General features: G+C 54.5%; 1 protein-coding gene across 3 annotated transcripts in view; it reads left to right on the top strand.

The window, feature by feature from the left end:
- Nucleotides 1-16,195, top strand: part of Megf8 (multiple EGF like domains 8) — a 41,086-nt gene that overhangs the window by 8,355 nt on the left and 16,536 nt on the right. For all 3 annotated transcript variants that reach the window (XM_004873013.4, XM_004873014.4, XM_004873012.4), the window contains 23 exons: nt 64-479; nt 864-1,009; nt 1,134-1,256; nt 2,151-2,305; nt 2,605-2,724; nt 3,083-3,227; nt 3,316-3,479; nt 6,132-6,332; nt 6,735-6,935; nt 7,829-8,065; nt 8,880-8,998; nt 9,085-9,216; nt 9,308-9,421; nt 9,745-9,993; nt 10,456-10,655; nt 11,113-11,323; nt 11,419-11,668; nt 12,131-12,263; nt 14,132-14,379; nt 14,456-14,566; nt 14,697-14,815; nt 15,088-15,295; nt 15,785-15,965. In XM_004873013.4, coding sequence (XP_004873070.2) covers nt 64-479; nt 864-1,009; nt 1,134-1,256; nt 2,151-2,305; nt 2,605-2,724; nt 3,083-3,227; nt 3,316-3,479; nt 6,132-6,332; nt 6,735-6,935; nt 7,829-8,065; nt 8,880-8,998; nt 9,085-9,216; nt 9,308-9,421; nt 9,745-9,993; nt 10,456-10,655; nt 11,113-11,323; nt 11,419-11,668; nt 12,131-12,263; nt 14,132-14,379; nt 14,456-14,566; nt 14,697-14,815; nt 15,088-15,295; nt 15,785-15,965 — 4,183 coding nt within the window. The remainder of the gene's footprint in view (nt 1-63; nt 480-863; nt 1,010-1,133; nt 1,257-2,150; nt 2,306-2,604; nt 2,725-3,082; nt 3,228-3,315; nt 3,480-6,131; nt 6,333-6,734; nt 6,936-7,828; nt 8,066-8,879; nt 8,999-9,084; nt 9,217-9,307; nt 9,422-9,744; nt 9,994-10,455; nt 10,656-11,112; nt 11,324-11,418; nt 11,669-12,130; nt 12,264-14,131; nt 14,380-14,455; nt 14,567-14,696; nt 14,816-15,087; nt 15,296-15,784; nt 15,966-16,195) is intronic.

Below are 16,195 nucleotides of genomic sequence, written 5' to 3'. Positions count from 1 at the left end.
TGTGGCTCTCTCGGTCGCCACCTGTTGCCCTCTCCATCTCTGTCTCTTTTCTCTTCTTCACAGGCTGCCCGTCACTCCCACGTGTCTGTGGCCTGGGCTGGCTCCCTGGTGCTGATGGGCGGTGAGTTGGCCAATGGCTCACTCACCAATGATGTGTGGGCCTTCAGCCCACTGGGTGGGGGCCACTGGGAGCTCCTGGCACCAGCTGCCTCCAGCTCCTCAGGACCCCCAGGCCTGGCAGGTCATGCAGCTGCCCTGGTAGACGACATCTGGCTCTATGTGTCCGGTGGCCGCACCCAGCATGACCTCTTCTCCTCTGGCCTTTTCCGTTTCCACCTTGGTGGCACTAGCAGGGGCTACTGGGAACAGGTGATCCCTGCAGGTGGGCGACCCCCTGCTGCCACTGGCCACTCCATGGTGTTCCATGCTCCATCTCGCGCCTTGCTGGTCCATGGTGGACACCGACCCTCCACTGCCCGGTGAGTGACCTGTCCTACCATCCCTGTCCCTCAGGGCCAGGCTGGCCCAACTCCATGGCAACTTTAAGTCTTTGCCCAGTAACAGACTCCTTTCTTCCTTCCTTCCCTTGTTCATTCACTCACCCTTTTATACCTTTTTATTCAGTTTCATGCTCAGTTACCTTCCTACCATTCCCACACATTCATCCATTCCTTACCAGATTATACAGGTAACTCAGAGACCATTTACTCTGGGCCCTGCCTACCAGGAGTGTCTAGTTAGGAGGGGACATAGACCTGGGTCATAGCTGGTCTCTACCCTGGGTTGTCGCATGGCCCCTAAGAGCCTAGAGGAGGGAGAGAGGCCCTGCCTCCCCTGAGCCCCTGCCTGACCCCTTCTTGTAGGTTCTCTGTTCGAGTAAACTCCACTGAGCTCTTCCATGTGGATCGACGTGTATGGACGACCCTGAAGGGCCGGGACGGGCTTCAGGGCCCACGGGAGCGAGCCTTCCATACAGCCAGTGTGCTGGGCAACTACATGGTGGTCTATGGTGAGGAGGTTTTCAGTCCTACCTTCCGGCCAGGGATCCAAGTAGAACCTGAGCTGAGGCTCCCCATGTGGGCATCCCTACCTCCCCCAGTCTTGCCAGCTGTGCCCCTTTTCTCTTTTCCCAGGCGGCAATGTGCATACCCATTACCAGGAGGAAAAGTGCTATGAAGATGGCATCTTCTTCTACCACCTTGGCTGCCATCAGTGGGTGTCGGGGGCTGAGCTTGCTCCCCCAGGAACTCCTGAGGGTGAGTAGTTCTTTTGTTTCCCCGAGGGTTCCTGAGGGTTCCACCTTCCCTCACAGTGAATCTGGGCTTGAGCTGCCTCTGTCCCTCCTAGGTGAGCTAGACATTGTTGAGCTAGTCATGAGGACTGATGGGCCTGGGCCAGGGCCTCATCTGCCAGGGGCATGGACAGGTCCACTCAGGTCTTTGGCCTAGGAGTGGGAAAGGATGGCTTTTCAGAGCAACAGCAGGGGCCTTCACCAGAGAGGAGGCTGGTGCTGGACAGGCAGAGACAGGTGAGACCTAGGCAGCCCTCTGCGGTCAGGTGGAATGGTGGTTCCATCTACAGAAGAACAAAGACTCAGAGAAGTTGAGTCTCCTGCCCGGCTAGTAGCTGATCTGTGGTTTGTACCCAAGGAGTGATAGACTCAGGATTTGGACTCAAGTCTTTCTGACCCCAAGATCATGCTGAAAGATGATATGGGCAGGGGTGTCGGGGCCTCATTGGTGTTGGAGAGGTGAGGGGATTATAGCCAATGCAGGGCAGGAAAGTTGGGAGGATTTCCTTGGTCAGGTGGGGTTGAAGCAACAACAAGAAGGCTGGGCAGAGAGACTCAAGAGTCAGGGTAGGGGGCCAGGGATTTAGCTCAGTGACACTGTGCCTGCCTCGAAAGTGCAAGGTCCTGAGTTCGATCCCCAGTACCCCCCCCCCAAAAAATAAAAATTGCACTGGATGAAGTTTTGGGCTGGGGATTTAGCTCAGTGGTTCTGGTGCCTGCCTTGCAAGCACAAGGTCCTGAGTTCGATCCTTGGCACCAAAAAAAATGTCAGGGTAGCTTCCTGGCAGGAGAGCCATCAAGGTAGAGAGATATTGAGGATCTAATGTTCTGGGGTTGGGGGGCGTCTGTATTCTCCTAGGCCGAGCAGCACCTCCCAGCGGCCGGTACTCACACGTGGCAGCTGTGCTTGGTGGCAGTGTCCTGCTTGTGGCTGGGGGGTATAGTGGCCGGCCTCGTGGGGACTTGATGGCCTACAAGGTGCCCCCCTTCGTGTTCCAGGCACCTGCCCTAGACGTGAGCACTGGGGTGATAGGGCGAGGGTGGCCAGGGAGGAGGTAGCATGGTTCCCACAGGTGAGGGAGAAGGTGGGAAAGGGGTCCCTAGGAGAATGGGGTTCCCTAGGGCCATGAGAGGAGGGAAGGAGGTCCCTTGGTTGAAGGAAGAAGACATAGAGGGTTCCTGGGACTGAGGCAGGAATGGATGGGGTCTCAGGTGCTGAGCATTTGGGCTTCCCTGGGAGGACCAAAGTGGGTGAGTAGTTGGGAGGCTGGCCCCAGATCTGAGTAGCCCTCTGTCCCCTCTTCTCCCTGCAGTACCACTTGGACTATTGCTCCATGTACACGGACCACAGTGTCTGCTCTCGAGACCCCGAATGCAGTTGGTGTCAGGGGGCCTGCCAAGCCGCACCCCCCCCTGGTACCCCCTCAGGGGATGTGAGTGACTGCCCTGGACCTTTTGTCCCCTAGCACAGAGACCTGCCCTCTGCCTAAACTGAGTGGTCAAGGACTTTCTCTCAGTTAGGAGACTTCTTTGCACCCTCAAGATTCTCTTTCCTGCCTCCCAACTGCAGATCTCTGAACTCTCCCCTCCCCCTTCCTCCAGCCAGATCCTTTTGAGCTTATGCCGCTGTCCTTGGATCTTCCAGCTTCTGTCCTTGATCTTCCACATTCCCTCCTTGCTTCCAATTTCCCATTCTCCAGCTTGCTGGTCTGTGCCCAGGACCCCGAATCAGCCCTTCCCAGGGTCCCTTGAGTCCTGGCAGACAGTGAGCCCTATTGCCTCTCCTTGCAGTGTCCAGCTGCCAGTTGCCTGGGCCTGGGCCGCCTCCTGGGTGACTGCCAGGCATGCCTGGTCTTCAGCAGCCCCATAGCCCCTCCCCGGGGACCTGGCACTCTGGGCTGGTGCGTGCACAATGAGAGCTGCCTCCCTCGGCCTGGTGAGTGTCCAGTGGCAGTGGAGGGGTTGGGTGGCGACAGAACACCCCGCACTGACCTCCCAACCCCACCCCACCCCTGTCCTCGCAGAACAGGCCCGCTGCCGAGGGGAGCAGATCTCAGGCACTGTGGGCTGGTGGGGGCCAGTGCCTGTCTTCGTCACATCCCTGGAGGCCTGTGTGACCCAGAGCTTCCTGCCTGGCCTGCACCTGCTCACCTTCCAGCAGCCGCCCAACGCCTCCCAGCCGGACAAGGTGGGCAGCCAGAGTGGCCAGAGTGGGGAGGTGATGGTCATGAGCCTAGGGTTTGCCTTTTTCAAATGGATTTTGTTTGTGGTGCAGGGCATTAAACTCACAGCCTGGTGCATGCTAAATTTGCACTCTGAGCTACATCCCCAGCCCTTAATGGGTCCTTATCCCTCCTGTGTTTACCCAGCAAGTCTACTTTCAAGGGTTCGGTTTGCCTTGTAGATGTAGGTATGTGCGTGTTTGTGCACATATATGTGTGTATGTATATATTTTTTGTGGTCCTTGGGGATTAAACCTAGGGCCTCACACATGCTAAGCAGGTGCTCTACCACTGAGCTACAGCTCCAGCCAAAAAAAATTTTTTTTTTCAGTACTGCACATTGAACCCACGGCCTTGGTCATGCTAGATAAGTGCTCTACCGTTGAGCTATATCCCTAGCCCCAAGACTTTTTTTTATTATGGCAAAATATATATAAAATTTACTATAAGTGACATTTAGCACATTCACTGTACTGTGCAATGATCACCACTGTCTAATTACAGAGCATTTTTGTTTTGGTTTGGTTTTGGTTTTTGAGACAGGGTCTTACTGTGTAGACCAAGCCAGTCTTGAACTCACTATGTAGCCCAGGCTGGCCTCGAGCTCATGGTGATCTTCCTGCCTCAGCCTCCCAAGGATTAGAGCTGTGCACCACTGCACCCACCTTACAGAACATTTTTATCATCCCCCAAAGCAACCCTGGACTTATTAAATAGGTTTCTCCCCATTGCCCCGTCTCTTCCATCTCTGGCAACCACTGGATTTGCCAGCTCTGGACATTTCATGTAAATAGAGTTATATAACATGTGGCCTTTTCTCTTGGGCTGCTTTCCTTTAGCATAATGTCTTTAAGGCTAATCCATGTTGTAACTTCACTCATGAAAGAACTTCATTCCTTTTTTTTTTTTCCTGATACTGGGGATCGAACTCAGGACCTTGCGCTTGTGAGGCAGGTGGCAGAACCACTGAGCTAAATCCCTGGCCCACTTCATTCCTTTTTATGTCAAATAATATTCTGTTGTACAGATGTTCCACATTTCGTTATCCACTCATCAGCCAACAGACATTTGGGTTGTTTATACCTTTTGGCTATTGTGAATAGTGCTGTTATGCATATTTGTGTACAAGCTTGTGTTTGAACACCTGTTTTCAGTTTTTTTGAATGGAGCCAGGCCTTTGTACTGAGCTATATCCCCAGCTCTTTTTTTTTTTTTTTTTTTTGGTACCGGGGATTGAACTCGGGTCCTTCACCTTTCGAGTCAAGCAGCAGAACCACTAAGCTAAATCCCCAGCCCTACCCAACTCTTTTAAAGTAATTTTTTTATATTGAGACAGGGTTTTGCTAAGTTGCCCCAGGCTGGGTTCAAACTTGTGATTCTCCTGCCTCAGCCTCCCAGAGTGCTGGGATTATAGGTGTATGCCATCATGCCTGGTCTAATTTCAATTTTTGTAGGTATATACAGTACCTAGGTGTGAAATTGCTGGGTCATACTGTAATTCTACTTTTTTTTTTTTTTGTACTGGGGAACGAACTTGGGACCTTGCGCTTGCAAGGCAGGTGGTGGGACCATTGAGCTAAATCCCTGACTGTAATTCTACATTGAACTTATGGAAGAACCACCAAACTTTTCCACAGGGGCTCTGTATAGATTTTTAAAATAGAATATAATTCACATATACAAAAACTACAATGATTCAAACAGTGGTTGGGTTATAAGTCTCTCCCGTGTACCCTACTTCCTACACCTGCAATGGTCCAGGACAATCTAGCTCCAGTGTTCCCCAACTCAAGACCACTAGTACTCTCCAGAAGATATATTTTTACATCCTTCCAGTCTACCTTCAAGTACATGTAATGTGAATTGTATTATTTTTCTTTCTTGTACAAAAAATAGTATATTTACTTTCTATTACCACTTCCTGACAAGCTTTCTCATGGCAGAACTTAGGAAATACTTTGCTCTTTTTTTGTTTTTTGAGATGAGGTCTTGTTGTATTGTCCAGTCTGATCTTGAACTCTTGTGCTCAGGTGATCCTCCTGCCTCAGCCTCCTGAGTAACTGGGCTGACAGAAATGTGCCAGTGTGCCTGGCTTTTTTATGTCTGTGTAGTATTCCATTTACATTCAAATGCCACAGTGCTGCTGTAGCTTATTTAAATAGCTTCCCAGTGAGCAATGCTTGGGTTACCACTCTTTTGGTATTATAAAGTCACATGCTGCATACTAGAATATCACTTATAGACTATGTCTGTCACTTGGAGCATTGGGCCTGGCTTGGAAGGGCTTGGGTGGAAAGGTAGTAAGTTAGGGAACAAGATACTGAAAGATCCAGTCCTGGAGTTTTACTCTAACCTGGAGAAGAGAGGGGGCTGAGGTTTAAGGTAAGCTTTTGGACAGAGCTATTGACAACACCTATTGTCTGAATTTGAATCCTGACTCTTCTGGAGGGACAACCTCTGCCTAACCTCTGCCCTCTGCCTCAGTTTCTCATTGAGTAAATGGGGAAAGAAGTTGGCTTGACCCATCTTCTCTGGCTCTGATGTGGCCTGGGGAATGTGGGGACTTGGGGACCGTGTAAAAAGGGATTCTCATGTAAACTCCATCCCTGCTGGCACAGGTCTCAATTGTCCGCAGTACAACCATCACCCTCACGCCCAGTCCCGAGACAGACGTGTCTTTGGTCTACCGTGGCTTCATCCACCCACTGCTGCCAGGCGGGCCAGGCGGGCCAGGGGCCGAGGACGTGTCCGTGTGGGCCCGGGCCCAGCGCCTCCATGTCCTGGCCCGGATGGCCCGTGGCTCCGACCCAGAGAGCATGGTGAGGGAGCCTGGGACATTTAGGGGTGTGTCTGGTAAATACCTAGGTGGGGATGTGGTACAGGGCATCTGAGGTGATGTGAAGGTTCAGGGGAAGACTTCGGAGAAGCCAGAGGTGTGGGGTGTATCCTCAGAGGAATAAGAGGGCACTGGGGTTTCATCTGTAAACCCAATTTTGGCGATTTGGACGAGAGAAGCGCAGATTTGAGTCAGCAAGTCAGGCTCCCCTGAGGAGGAGGTCGGTCTCTGGGGGATTTGAGAGTGCCTTGAAGGTTTTCAAAGTCTAAGGAGGTCTGAGGCCCTCTTCTTCTTCCTCTTCCTCGGGGTGCTAGGTTACTTGGGGGTCTGAGGAAGGAGAGTGAAGAGTTCTGAGGGCCCTGTCTGTCTCTCCCCTCTACCCCAGGAGGAGGTGGGACGCTGGGTGGCTCAGCAGGAGAAGGAGACGAGGCGGCTGCAGCGCCCTGGATCTGCTCACCTCTTCCCACTGCCCGGCCGAGGCCATAAGTATGCAGTGGAGATCCAGGGACAGCTCAATGGCTCAGCAGGCCCTGGGCACAGCGAGCTCACTCTGCTGTGGGATCGGACTGGTGTGCCAGGTGGCAGTGTGAGTGCCCAGCCTGGGCTCTGACCCTGTCCCCAGACCCTGGCCTTCTGAGCCCCAGGCCTCAAACTCTTACTCCCTGCATCCTTGAGGCCGGGGATTTAGCTCAGTGGTTTCACCACCTGCTGTGCAAGTGCAAGGACCCAAGTTTGATCCCCAGTACCAGAAAAAAAAAACCCAGAAAAAAACCTCCCTGCATCCTGACCTCTGATTCCTTGACTCTTCTCCTTTGAACTCTGGACCTCACCTTGAACTCTAGACCCCAACCTCTGGTCCCAGATTCTGAAACTATTCCATACTCTTTTTTATCTTTCTTTCTATCTACTATCTATCTATAATCTGTCTGCCTGTTTGTCTGTCCGTCCATCTATCCATTTTTATGGTGCTGGGAATGAAACCCAGGGCCTCATATACAGTGATACTTAGTTCATGAATGCTTTTGTTTGCAAGCAGTTTGGTTTGCAAATAAGTGTTTGGGAATGTTTTGCTTCCGTTTGCAAACTAGACACAGCCACAACCACGGCACATACAAATACAAATGTACCCATCTTCCCCTAAATAGTAAAACACATTAAGTCTGTAAACTGAGGTACCACTGTGTGCTGGGCAAGCACTCTATCACTATAGGGCTACACCCCAGCCCTGATCCCGTATTCTGAGCCCCATCCACATCTTCACACTCCTCCTATCTGATCTCTGTCTTCCTTACTTTGACCTCTAATCTCTAGATTTCCTCCAACCCTGATCGTTTGTTTTCTGATTTCCTAAATCCTTACTTTTTTTGTGCTTAATTCTCAATCTGGTCTCCAAACCTTTAACCCTTAACTCCAGTCATTAGCTCTAAATTCTGACCCCTGTCTCAGAGCCTGATTGACACTCCTGTGCCCCGCCTCCAGGAGATCTCCTTCTTCTTCCTGGAGCCCTACCGCTCCTCTACCTGCACCTCCTACTCCTCCTGCCTGGGCTGCCTGGCGGACCAGGGTTGTGGCTGGTGCCTGAGCAGTGCCACCTGCCACCTGCGCCAGGGTGGGGCCCACTGTGAGGATGATGCAGCAGGTGGGTCCCTGCTAGTGCTGGTGCCTGCGCTCTGCCCACTCTGTGAGGAGCATCGTGACTGCCACGCCTGTACCCAGGTACCTGCCAGGTCACGGCTTGTGCGCGTGGGGGTGGAGTCTCAGCGTAAAGGCAGACAGAACAGGTGACAAGAAGGGCCCCCTACACTAGCAGGGCAGCCTGGGAGCCCTGGCAAGGTGCAGAGAGTGGACGGCTAGGGCTGTTGTCCTGAGTCTACAGGCAAGAACCAGATGGGGAGAGGAGGAAGTGGGACTGGGGTAAGATGGGCTCCTGGGAGTCAGGATTTGCCCTCTTGCAGGGCCCAGAAAATGCAATTGAACTCCCTTCACCAGAGTGGGGTTTACCTGTTCAGGCAGCCGGAGTTCCGGAGTTGATCTTCAGGCCTGCCAGCTCCAGTGCTATCCTCCACTGCACCCCTTTTCCCTGGGAGGGTTTCTTCCCATGACTGGCAGGGAAGACATAGCGCTCCAGCCAATATTTCTCCACTCAGCCACAAGGGGAAGGAACTTTATATTTCTGTCCCCACCCCACCCTACCCTGCAGCTCAACAGAAATACCCAAATCATGTTTCACTGGCGGCTGCTGGGTCTTGTGATGGCTCCTAGTCGTCACTGAGGTTGGGAGGGAGTGTGGCCTTTGCCCATCTCTGGATCCCGGGGATCGAATCTGACCCCCTCCCAGTCCCCACAGAAGGGAGCTACTGCACAAAGAAGGGTGGGCCCTGAGCACACAGAACACAGATGCATGTGGCTAAAGGGGAAAGTGCAGCTGGGGAGGGAGGTGTTTGGAAGGGTGGATGGTGAAGGGCAGGCACTGGGGCCCAAAGGGTTGGGCTAAACTGGGCTCTGACTCCTTGTCCAACCAACCCCCCAGGACCCCTTCTGCGAGTGGCATCAGAGCACCAGCCGCAAAGGGGATGCAGCCTGCAGCCGGCGAGGCCGGGGCCGGAGTGCCCTGAAGAGCCCGGAGGAGTGTCCCCCGCTCTGCAGCCAGTGAGCCTGGCTGGGCCCAGGAAGTGGGTGGCGGGCGTGTGTGGGGTGAGGGCTGCAGTGACAAGGCCCCTGCTCCCCGTCCCCAGGCGTCTGACCTGCGAGGACTGCCTGGCCAACTCTAGCCAGTGTGCCTGGTGCCAGTCCACCCACACCTGCTTCCTCTTCGCCGCCTACCTAGCCCGGTACCCGCACGGGGGCTGCCGTGGCTGGGACGACAGGTGCGATTCTGGGGTGGCACTGATGGAATGGAGGTTTCAGCCAGCCGAGGGGACCAGGCTCTGACACCCCCACATATCTGTTGCTCCACAGTGTGCACTCTGAGCCACGGTGCCGGAGCTGCGATGGCTTCCTGACCTGCCATGAGTGTCTGCAGAGCCATGAGTGCGGCTGGTGTGGCAATGAGGACAACCCTACGCTGGGACGGTGAGGGGCTGGTTTGCGGGGGCTGGTGGGCATTTGTGGGCGGGGCTCTCTCCCCTCAGTGATTCTAATGGCCTCTTTCTCTGCCCCTTTATCCTGGCCCCATCCCATGGCTGCCCTTCTGCTTCCTACTATCTTGCATCTCTTTTTCTTTCCTTCCCCTCTTCTCCATTTCTCTCTCTCCACTTTCCCTGTCTGTTTTCTCTTGCCTTTCCTTTTTTCTTTGTCCTTGTTTTTCTGTTTGTCTTTCCTCTCTCCCTGTCCCTGTGTCCCTGTATCCCTTCTTTCTCCTGTTTCTGAATTGTTACCTCTCTCACTCCCCCCAGGTGCCTACAGGGGGACTTCTCAGGGCCCCTGGGTGGGAGTAACTGCTCTCTGTGGGTGGGGGAGGGCCTAGGGCTACCTGTGGCCCTCCCTGCCCGCTGGGCCTATGCCCGCTGTCCAGATGTGGATGAGTGCCGCTTGGGCCTGGCACGGTGTCATCCGAGGGCATCCTGCCTGAACACACCTCTCAGCTACGAGTGTCAGTGCCAGCGAGGCTACCAGGGCGATGGCATCACGCACTGCAATCGCACGTGAGTGAGGCATGTGTGGCTGTGGAGGTGTCACCCCAGGGTGGGGGCTTGAGTTGGAGGGAAGAATCTGTCATGGTGCTGGGCTCCCTCTTGTGGAACCAGCATCCCCACTTAGCCTCAGGTTTTTACCTTGCAGGCTAGGACCTCATTTGAGTGGCAGGTCCCCAGGGTAGTGCTAGTTACCTTGGAAATGGGACACTCACAGACTGTGGGCCATAGTCTTCAGCATTGCTGTGGAGATGAAGGAGGACCCAGTTGTAAGGGAGTTTTCACAGTGGTGACAGGTGGTTGCCATGGAGACGGGCATTAGCGTGTGTGGTAGAGTTACTGTGGAGGCAGGTTCACCCACACAGCCAAGAACTGTGGAAACAGGCAGCCCCTTGCGAGTGGGTGGAGCGGATGGGGATGTTCTGGGTGTCTAGGCCTGCCCGGCCCTTTCCCCATCCCTGCATGGTCCCTCAGGTGCCTGGAAGACTGTGGTCACGGTGTGTGCAGTGGTCCCCCGGACTTCACTTGCGTGTGTGACCTGGGCTGGACATCTGACCTGCCCCCACCCACACCTGCCCCTGGACCCCCTGCCCCACGTTGTTCCCGAGACTGTGGCTGCAGCTTCCATAGCCACTGCCGCAAGCAGGGGCCTGGTTTCTGCGATGAGTGCCAGGGTGAGCAGCCCTTGTCCCGAGTGCCCGGGGTGGCCCTTGAAGGGGCCTCCTCCTTCTTTTTTTTTTTTTTGTGGTGGTGTAGAGATTGAAGCCAGGGCCTCAGCCATACTAGCAAATGGCAAGGGATCTAGTGCTGAGCTATACCCCCTGCCCCCTCCTCTCTTCTTAAGGATCCAGATTTTTCTTCTCAGTGGGCTTCAGTGCCCCCTCGGGTGGCTCTCAGTCCCCTCGCGCCATTCCTTGCTCCTGAGCCAAACAGATTTCTGTCACCATCTCTTGGCTGAGCCTCAATTCTCCATCTTGGGACTTGCTGTTTCTTTCCCAGTCCGGTCCTTGGTTTCTCTCCCTTAAAGCAGCAGGGGCTGGAGTGGGGATTGGGGATCCGCTGAACCAGTTGGTCTGGGCCCCATCCTGCCCTCGCCCTGACGCTGTGTCCCACTTTCTGGGGCCTCCACAGACTGGACATGGGGGGAGCACTGCGAATGGTGCCGGCCCGGCAGCTATGGCAATGCCACGGGCTCCGGTGGCTGCAGACCCTGTCAGTGCAACGGGCATGGGGACCCACGCCATGGCCATTGTGACAACCTCAGCGGGCTGTGCTTCTGCCAGGACCATACTGAGGGTGTCCACTGCCAGCTCTGCTCCCCAGGCTACTACGGGGATCCCCGGTGAGCCGGAGGGCCAGCAGGGCTTAGTAGGGTGGGCTTAGGGACATGGTGGGCTGGGGCAGAACTGGTCTGACACTGGTTCTCCATCTCTCCAGGGCCGGTGGCTCCTGTTTCCGGGAGTGTGGGGGTCGTGCCCTCCTCACCAACGTGTCCTCAGTGGCTCTGGGCTCCCGCCGCTTTGGAGGTCTGCTGCCTCCAGGTGGCAGGGCAGCGAGAGCCGGGCCTGGCCTGTCCTATTGTGTATGGGTTGTGTCAGCCACTGAGGAACTACAGCCTTGTGCTCCTGGGACCCTCTGTCCCCCACTCACCCTTACCTTCTCCCCTGACAGCAGCACCCCCTGCACGGTGAGCATTGAAGAGTCTAGGGTTCAGGCCTATAAGCCAAAATCATGTCCCCCACCCAATCTAGATTCCCAGACAGGTTCTATCCTTCATGTCTTTTTTTTACACTTCACATACCAAATGCTGTTCTCAAGCTGTCCAGTGATTTGTTCCCAAGCCTATAGACCCTTCCATTTCCAAGTTTACTAATTCCTGAATGCCCATCCCTCAAACTCCCCTTCCCTAGACCAGGGATAGTAACTTCTTACACCTTATGTGTCAGGTGATTGGTGGTAGCTGCCAGGAGCTGTGTATTGAGAAAGAGCCTCAATGCAAGAATGCCTGATTGATTAGCCATGTCTGCTTTGAGCACAGGAGGGAGAGTGGTGGCCTCCATGCCACAGTTTGACAGTCTTCCCAGTCTCAGGTTCCCTCTTCCCAGACCCCAGGAAGGGTTCCCTAACCCTTGACTCTTCACCCTTCCAGCTGAGCTACGTCCTGGCCTTTGATGGATTCCCACGCTTCCTGGACACTGGTGTTGTGCAGTCAGACCGGAGCCTCATAGCTGCCTTCTGTGGCCAGCGGCGGGACAGGCCCCTCACTGTGCAGGCCCTGTCTGGTATGAGGGCTGGGGACAGTGGGACCTCTCTCCTGGCTTTGTATCCCTTGCCCCTGCACTTGTCATCTGCTTGGGCTTAGGTTCCAGGAGACTGCCGCGGGATTGCTAGGTGATGCAATTCCTTTTGTGGATGATACAGTTACTGTCTATCTCTAGGCTTTCATTTTCCTCTGCTGAGAGGAAAATAGGATTTTTCTAGCTGGGCTGGCTCCAGAGAGAAGAGCCATGCATGGCATGTAGAATGTGGTGGGTGTGACAGTCCTTTACTATCTATTTAGTGGTTTTCGGGGATGGTTTTGTCCCTCAAGACCTTTGGTGATGTCTGTAGTCATTTTGACTGATGTGATTAGGGGTGCTACTGCCATCTGTTGTATAGACACCAGATGTGGCTCTGCATTCTACATTACATAGCACAGCCTCCACAACAGAGCTACTGCCCCTAACACCCCTAACATGCATAGCGCTGAGAGGTTGAAAAACCCCTCAGAATGGATGGAGATGGAAAGGCAGTGAAAGGGCCAGAATTTGGAAATGCTTTTCATACTGTGAATCAGAACACTCAAGCTGGAGACAAGGGCAGATCATAATTGGCCTGCTGGAGACTGCGTGAACCCAGACCCACAGGGAGCCCCTAGAACTGAGGGGACTTGCCGACACTCAGCAGATGTTTTCCAATCACCCACACTGAGCTGCCCTCAGCTAGACACTGGGGTACAACAGTGAACAGGGGACACAGATGCTGCCCTCATGCACTGGGGAGGCGAGGGGGCAAACTGCAGGGAACAAAGCAGGAGATTCAGAATAGTTGCTCTTCTAGTGAGGCAGAGGAGAGGAGCAGGCACCTGGCCTTGCCTGGAGGCTGGGGGGCTGGGGGACTGGGAAGGCCTTCTTTGCAGAGGTGAATTTGGCAGCAGGCAGGAAGCTGGAGGCATTGGAAGGCAGTTTCTCCAGGCAGAGCAGTAGAGATGCCAAAGTCCTGAGAGCGGGAGGGAGAGGCCCAGCCCAAGCTGGGGAGCACAGGATAGGGTGAAATTAGGAGTCCACGGGACCCTATCAGTTCCCGAAGGGGACTCTTGTTAAGAAAAATACAGTGTTAATGAAGTGTATTTTACATAGCGCAAAGTGTTTTGTAATGAATTTCTGTTCCACCACCCACAAAACTGCTAATCTTTCTAAGGAAAGTTGGTCTTATGTAAGAGCAGTGGAATCTAGGAAGGTTTGGGGCTTGCCCTTGATGGGGTCAAGTTCATGTTTTTTAGGATCACATGGGCTGCTGGGAGGTAGTGTAGGCAGCCAGGAAGACAGTGGGGAGATGGCCCTGGTGTCCAGGTGACATGAAAACACTGGCTTGGATAGCAGCAAAAGGAGATAGCAACCAACAGGTGAATGTGAGAGAGATGTAAGCTACCTACCTACCTGCTAATCAATCAATCATCTATCTGTCTACCTATTTACTTATTTTTATGGCACTGAGTATTGAACCCGCGGCCTTGTGCATGCTTAACCCTGTGCTCTTCCACTGAGCCACAGACCCAGACTGACATTTAGGCTTTAAAATGGGTGGAGTCAGGTGTTGTGGTGCACATCTGTAATCCTAGCACTCAAGAGGCTGAGGCAGGAGAATAGCCACAAGTTCAAGGCCAGCCTGGACTACAGAGTGAGTTCAAGGCCAGCCTAGACCCTATTTCGGTAAAATAAAATAGATGGAACTTGATGAGTTGGCAAAGGGAGGGATGTGCAGAACAGCTCATCACAGCAGTGATTTTAAGTGACTAGGGTGCTTCCCTGCCCAATTACTCTTGGTTTCTCCACACCTCGGGTAGAGCAGTGCCAGGAACCTGGGAAGACACTGGCCTTTCTCCCCACAGGGCTGCTTGTGCTACACTGGGAGGCCAATGGCTCCTCATCCTGGGGCTTCAATGCCTCGGTGGGTTCTGCCCGCTGTGGATCAGGAGGTCCTGGGAGCTGCCCTGTCCCCCAAGAGTGTGTGCCCCAGGATGGGGCTGCAGGTGCTGGGCTCTGCCGGTGTCCCCAGGGCTGGGCTGGCCCACACTGCCGCATGGCTCTGTGTCCGGAGAACTGCAATGCCCACACTGGGGCTGGGATTTGTAACCAGGTACAAAGGGACAGGGTCAGCCAGGTGGGATGGGGGGTGATTAGGGCCCCTCTGAACCTGCTCCTGCTGTCCCCAGAGCCAAGGTGTGTGCATCTGTGCTGAGGGCTTTGGGGGCCTGGACTGTGCCACAAAGCTGGATGGTGGGCAGCTGGTCTGGGAGACCCTCATGGACAGCCGCCTCTCCGCTGTGAGTTGTGTCTCAGTCCTGTGGGTGATTTCCTCGCCTCCACTCTGGGGACCACCTATAAACCCTCCACCCATGCCTGACACTTTGTCATGACCTTAGCCTGATCCCTGGCACCCCTGCCATCACCCAGGACACTGCTAGCCGCTTCCTGCACCGCCTGGGTCACACTATGGTGGAGGGACCTGATGCCACCTTGTGGATGTTTGGGGGCCTGGGCCTGCCCCAGGGGCTGCTGGGAAACTTGTACAGGTGAGGACTGCTCTGGAAGAGTTGGGATACCTGCATGGGAAGAGGTTACCTCAGGGCCTGCTGAGATGTCTGTCACCCAAGAGTTACCTCAAGGGGTGTAGAAAAGCCCCTAAGGTGAGGGACACTTGTCATAGGAGGTCTGGGGTACCATTTGGGTGGTGCTGCTCCAGGGGATGGTAAGATGGTTGTCATAGGAAGGTCACCCTGAGGATGCTGAGATAGCTGCTGATGTGACTGTACAGTAAGGCTGCTTTTTTGCACCTTGGTCCCAGGTACTCAGTGAGTGAGCGGCGGTGGACACAGATGCTGGCAGGAGCTGAGGATGGGGGCCCTGGCCCGTCACCCCGCTCCTTCCATGCAGCTGCCTATGTTCCTGCTGGACGTGGTGCCATGTACCTGCTCGGGGGACTCACGGCCTGGGGAGTCACCCGTGACTTCTGGGTCCTTAACCTCACCACTCTGCAGTGGCGGCAGGAGAAGGTAAGCGTCTACCCCCATCCAGCCCCATCCCTATGACAGGTCTGGAAGGGATGGCCACAGCAGCTCCCACACACTTCACCACTAGAGGAAACTATATCCTCCTGGGGTTCCATCCGAAGTCCCGGAATTGAATTTCATTGGCCATCCTGGGTCACGCTGAAGTCCCAGGCCAACCCTGAGTTTTCAACAACCAAGGGTTTGTGGTACTGTGCTTGGCCCAGCCAGGACACTGAGAGCAGAGGAGCAAGGGCTTACCAAAGATGAACTGGGGTTGACTGAGCCTGAGGAAGGCATGAGGAGTCAGAACTGAGCAGAGCCTACCACACAGCTGCCGGGGCCCTTGTTAGTCAGAGGCTGGAATCTGAGCAGCCTTGCAGAGCTTATTACCTCCTTAGCAGTTCAGAGGGACCATGGATCTGGGTCTCGCTTTTACCCACAAGGTTACCTCAACCTCTGGTTCCTTGGTGATCTTAGCTCTGTGCTCTTCAGGCCCCTCAGACCGTGGAGTTGCCAGCAGTTGCTGGTCACACCCTTACTGCCCGCCGTGGCCTGTCTCTGATCCTGGTGGGTGGTTACTCTCCTGAAAACGGCTTCAACCAGCAGTTGCTTGAGTACCAGCTGGTGACCGGCACCTGGGTGTCCGGAGCCCAGAGTGGGACACCCCCAACAGGTAGGAGCAGGAGCTGTCCAGGGCTTCATGCAGGCTCTCTGCCCCTGCCCGTACTGTATTCGTTGCCCACTGTACCTTATTATCTTCCTGCCATCCCCTAACCCACCCTGATTGTCAGGGAGCCATCTCTGGGGATGTTCAGTTTCTCTGCCCCAGACTCCATGGTGTACTGCCCATTTCCTGCCCAGTGTGGCCACCGTCTCCCTCCCTGGGGTTCTGAGATCCCTGAC

The sequence above is a fragment of the Heterocephalus glaber genome, unplaced genomic scaffold, assembly GCF_053883595.1.
Source record: "Heterocephalus glaber isolate CG9 unplaced genomic scaffold, H.glaber_assembly_v1.0 deba00001744, whole genome shotgun sequence".
In the NCBI taxonomy this organism is placed as follows: Eukaryota; Metazoa; Chordata; class Mammalia; order Rodentia; family Bathyergidae; genus Heterocephalus; species Heterocephalus glaber.
Note: the sequence above shows the minus strand (reverse complement) of the source record. Positions and strands in the feature narration are given on the sequence as shown.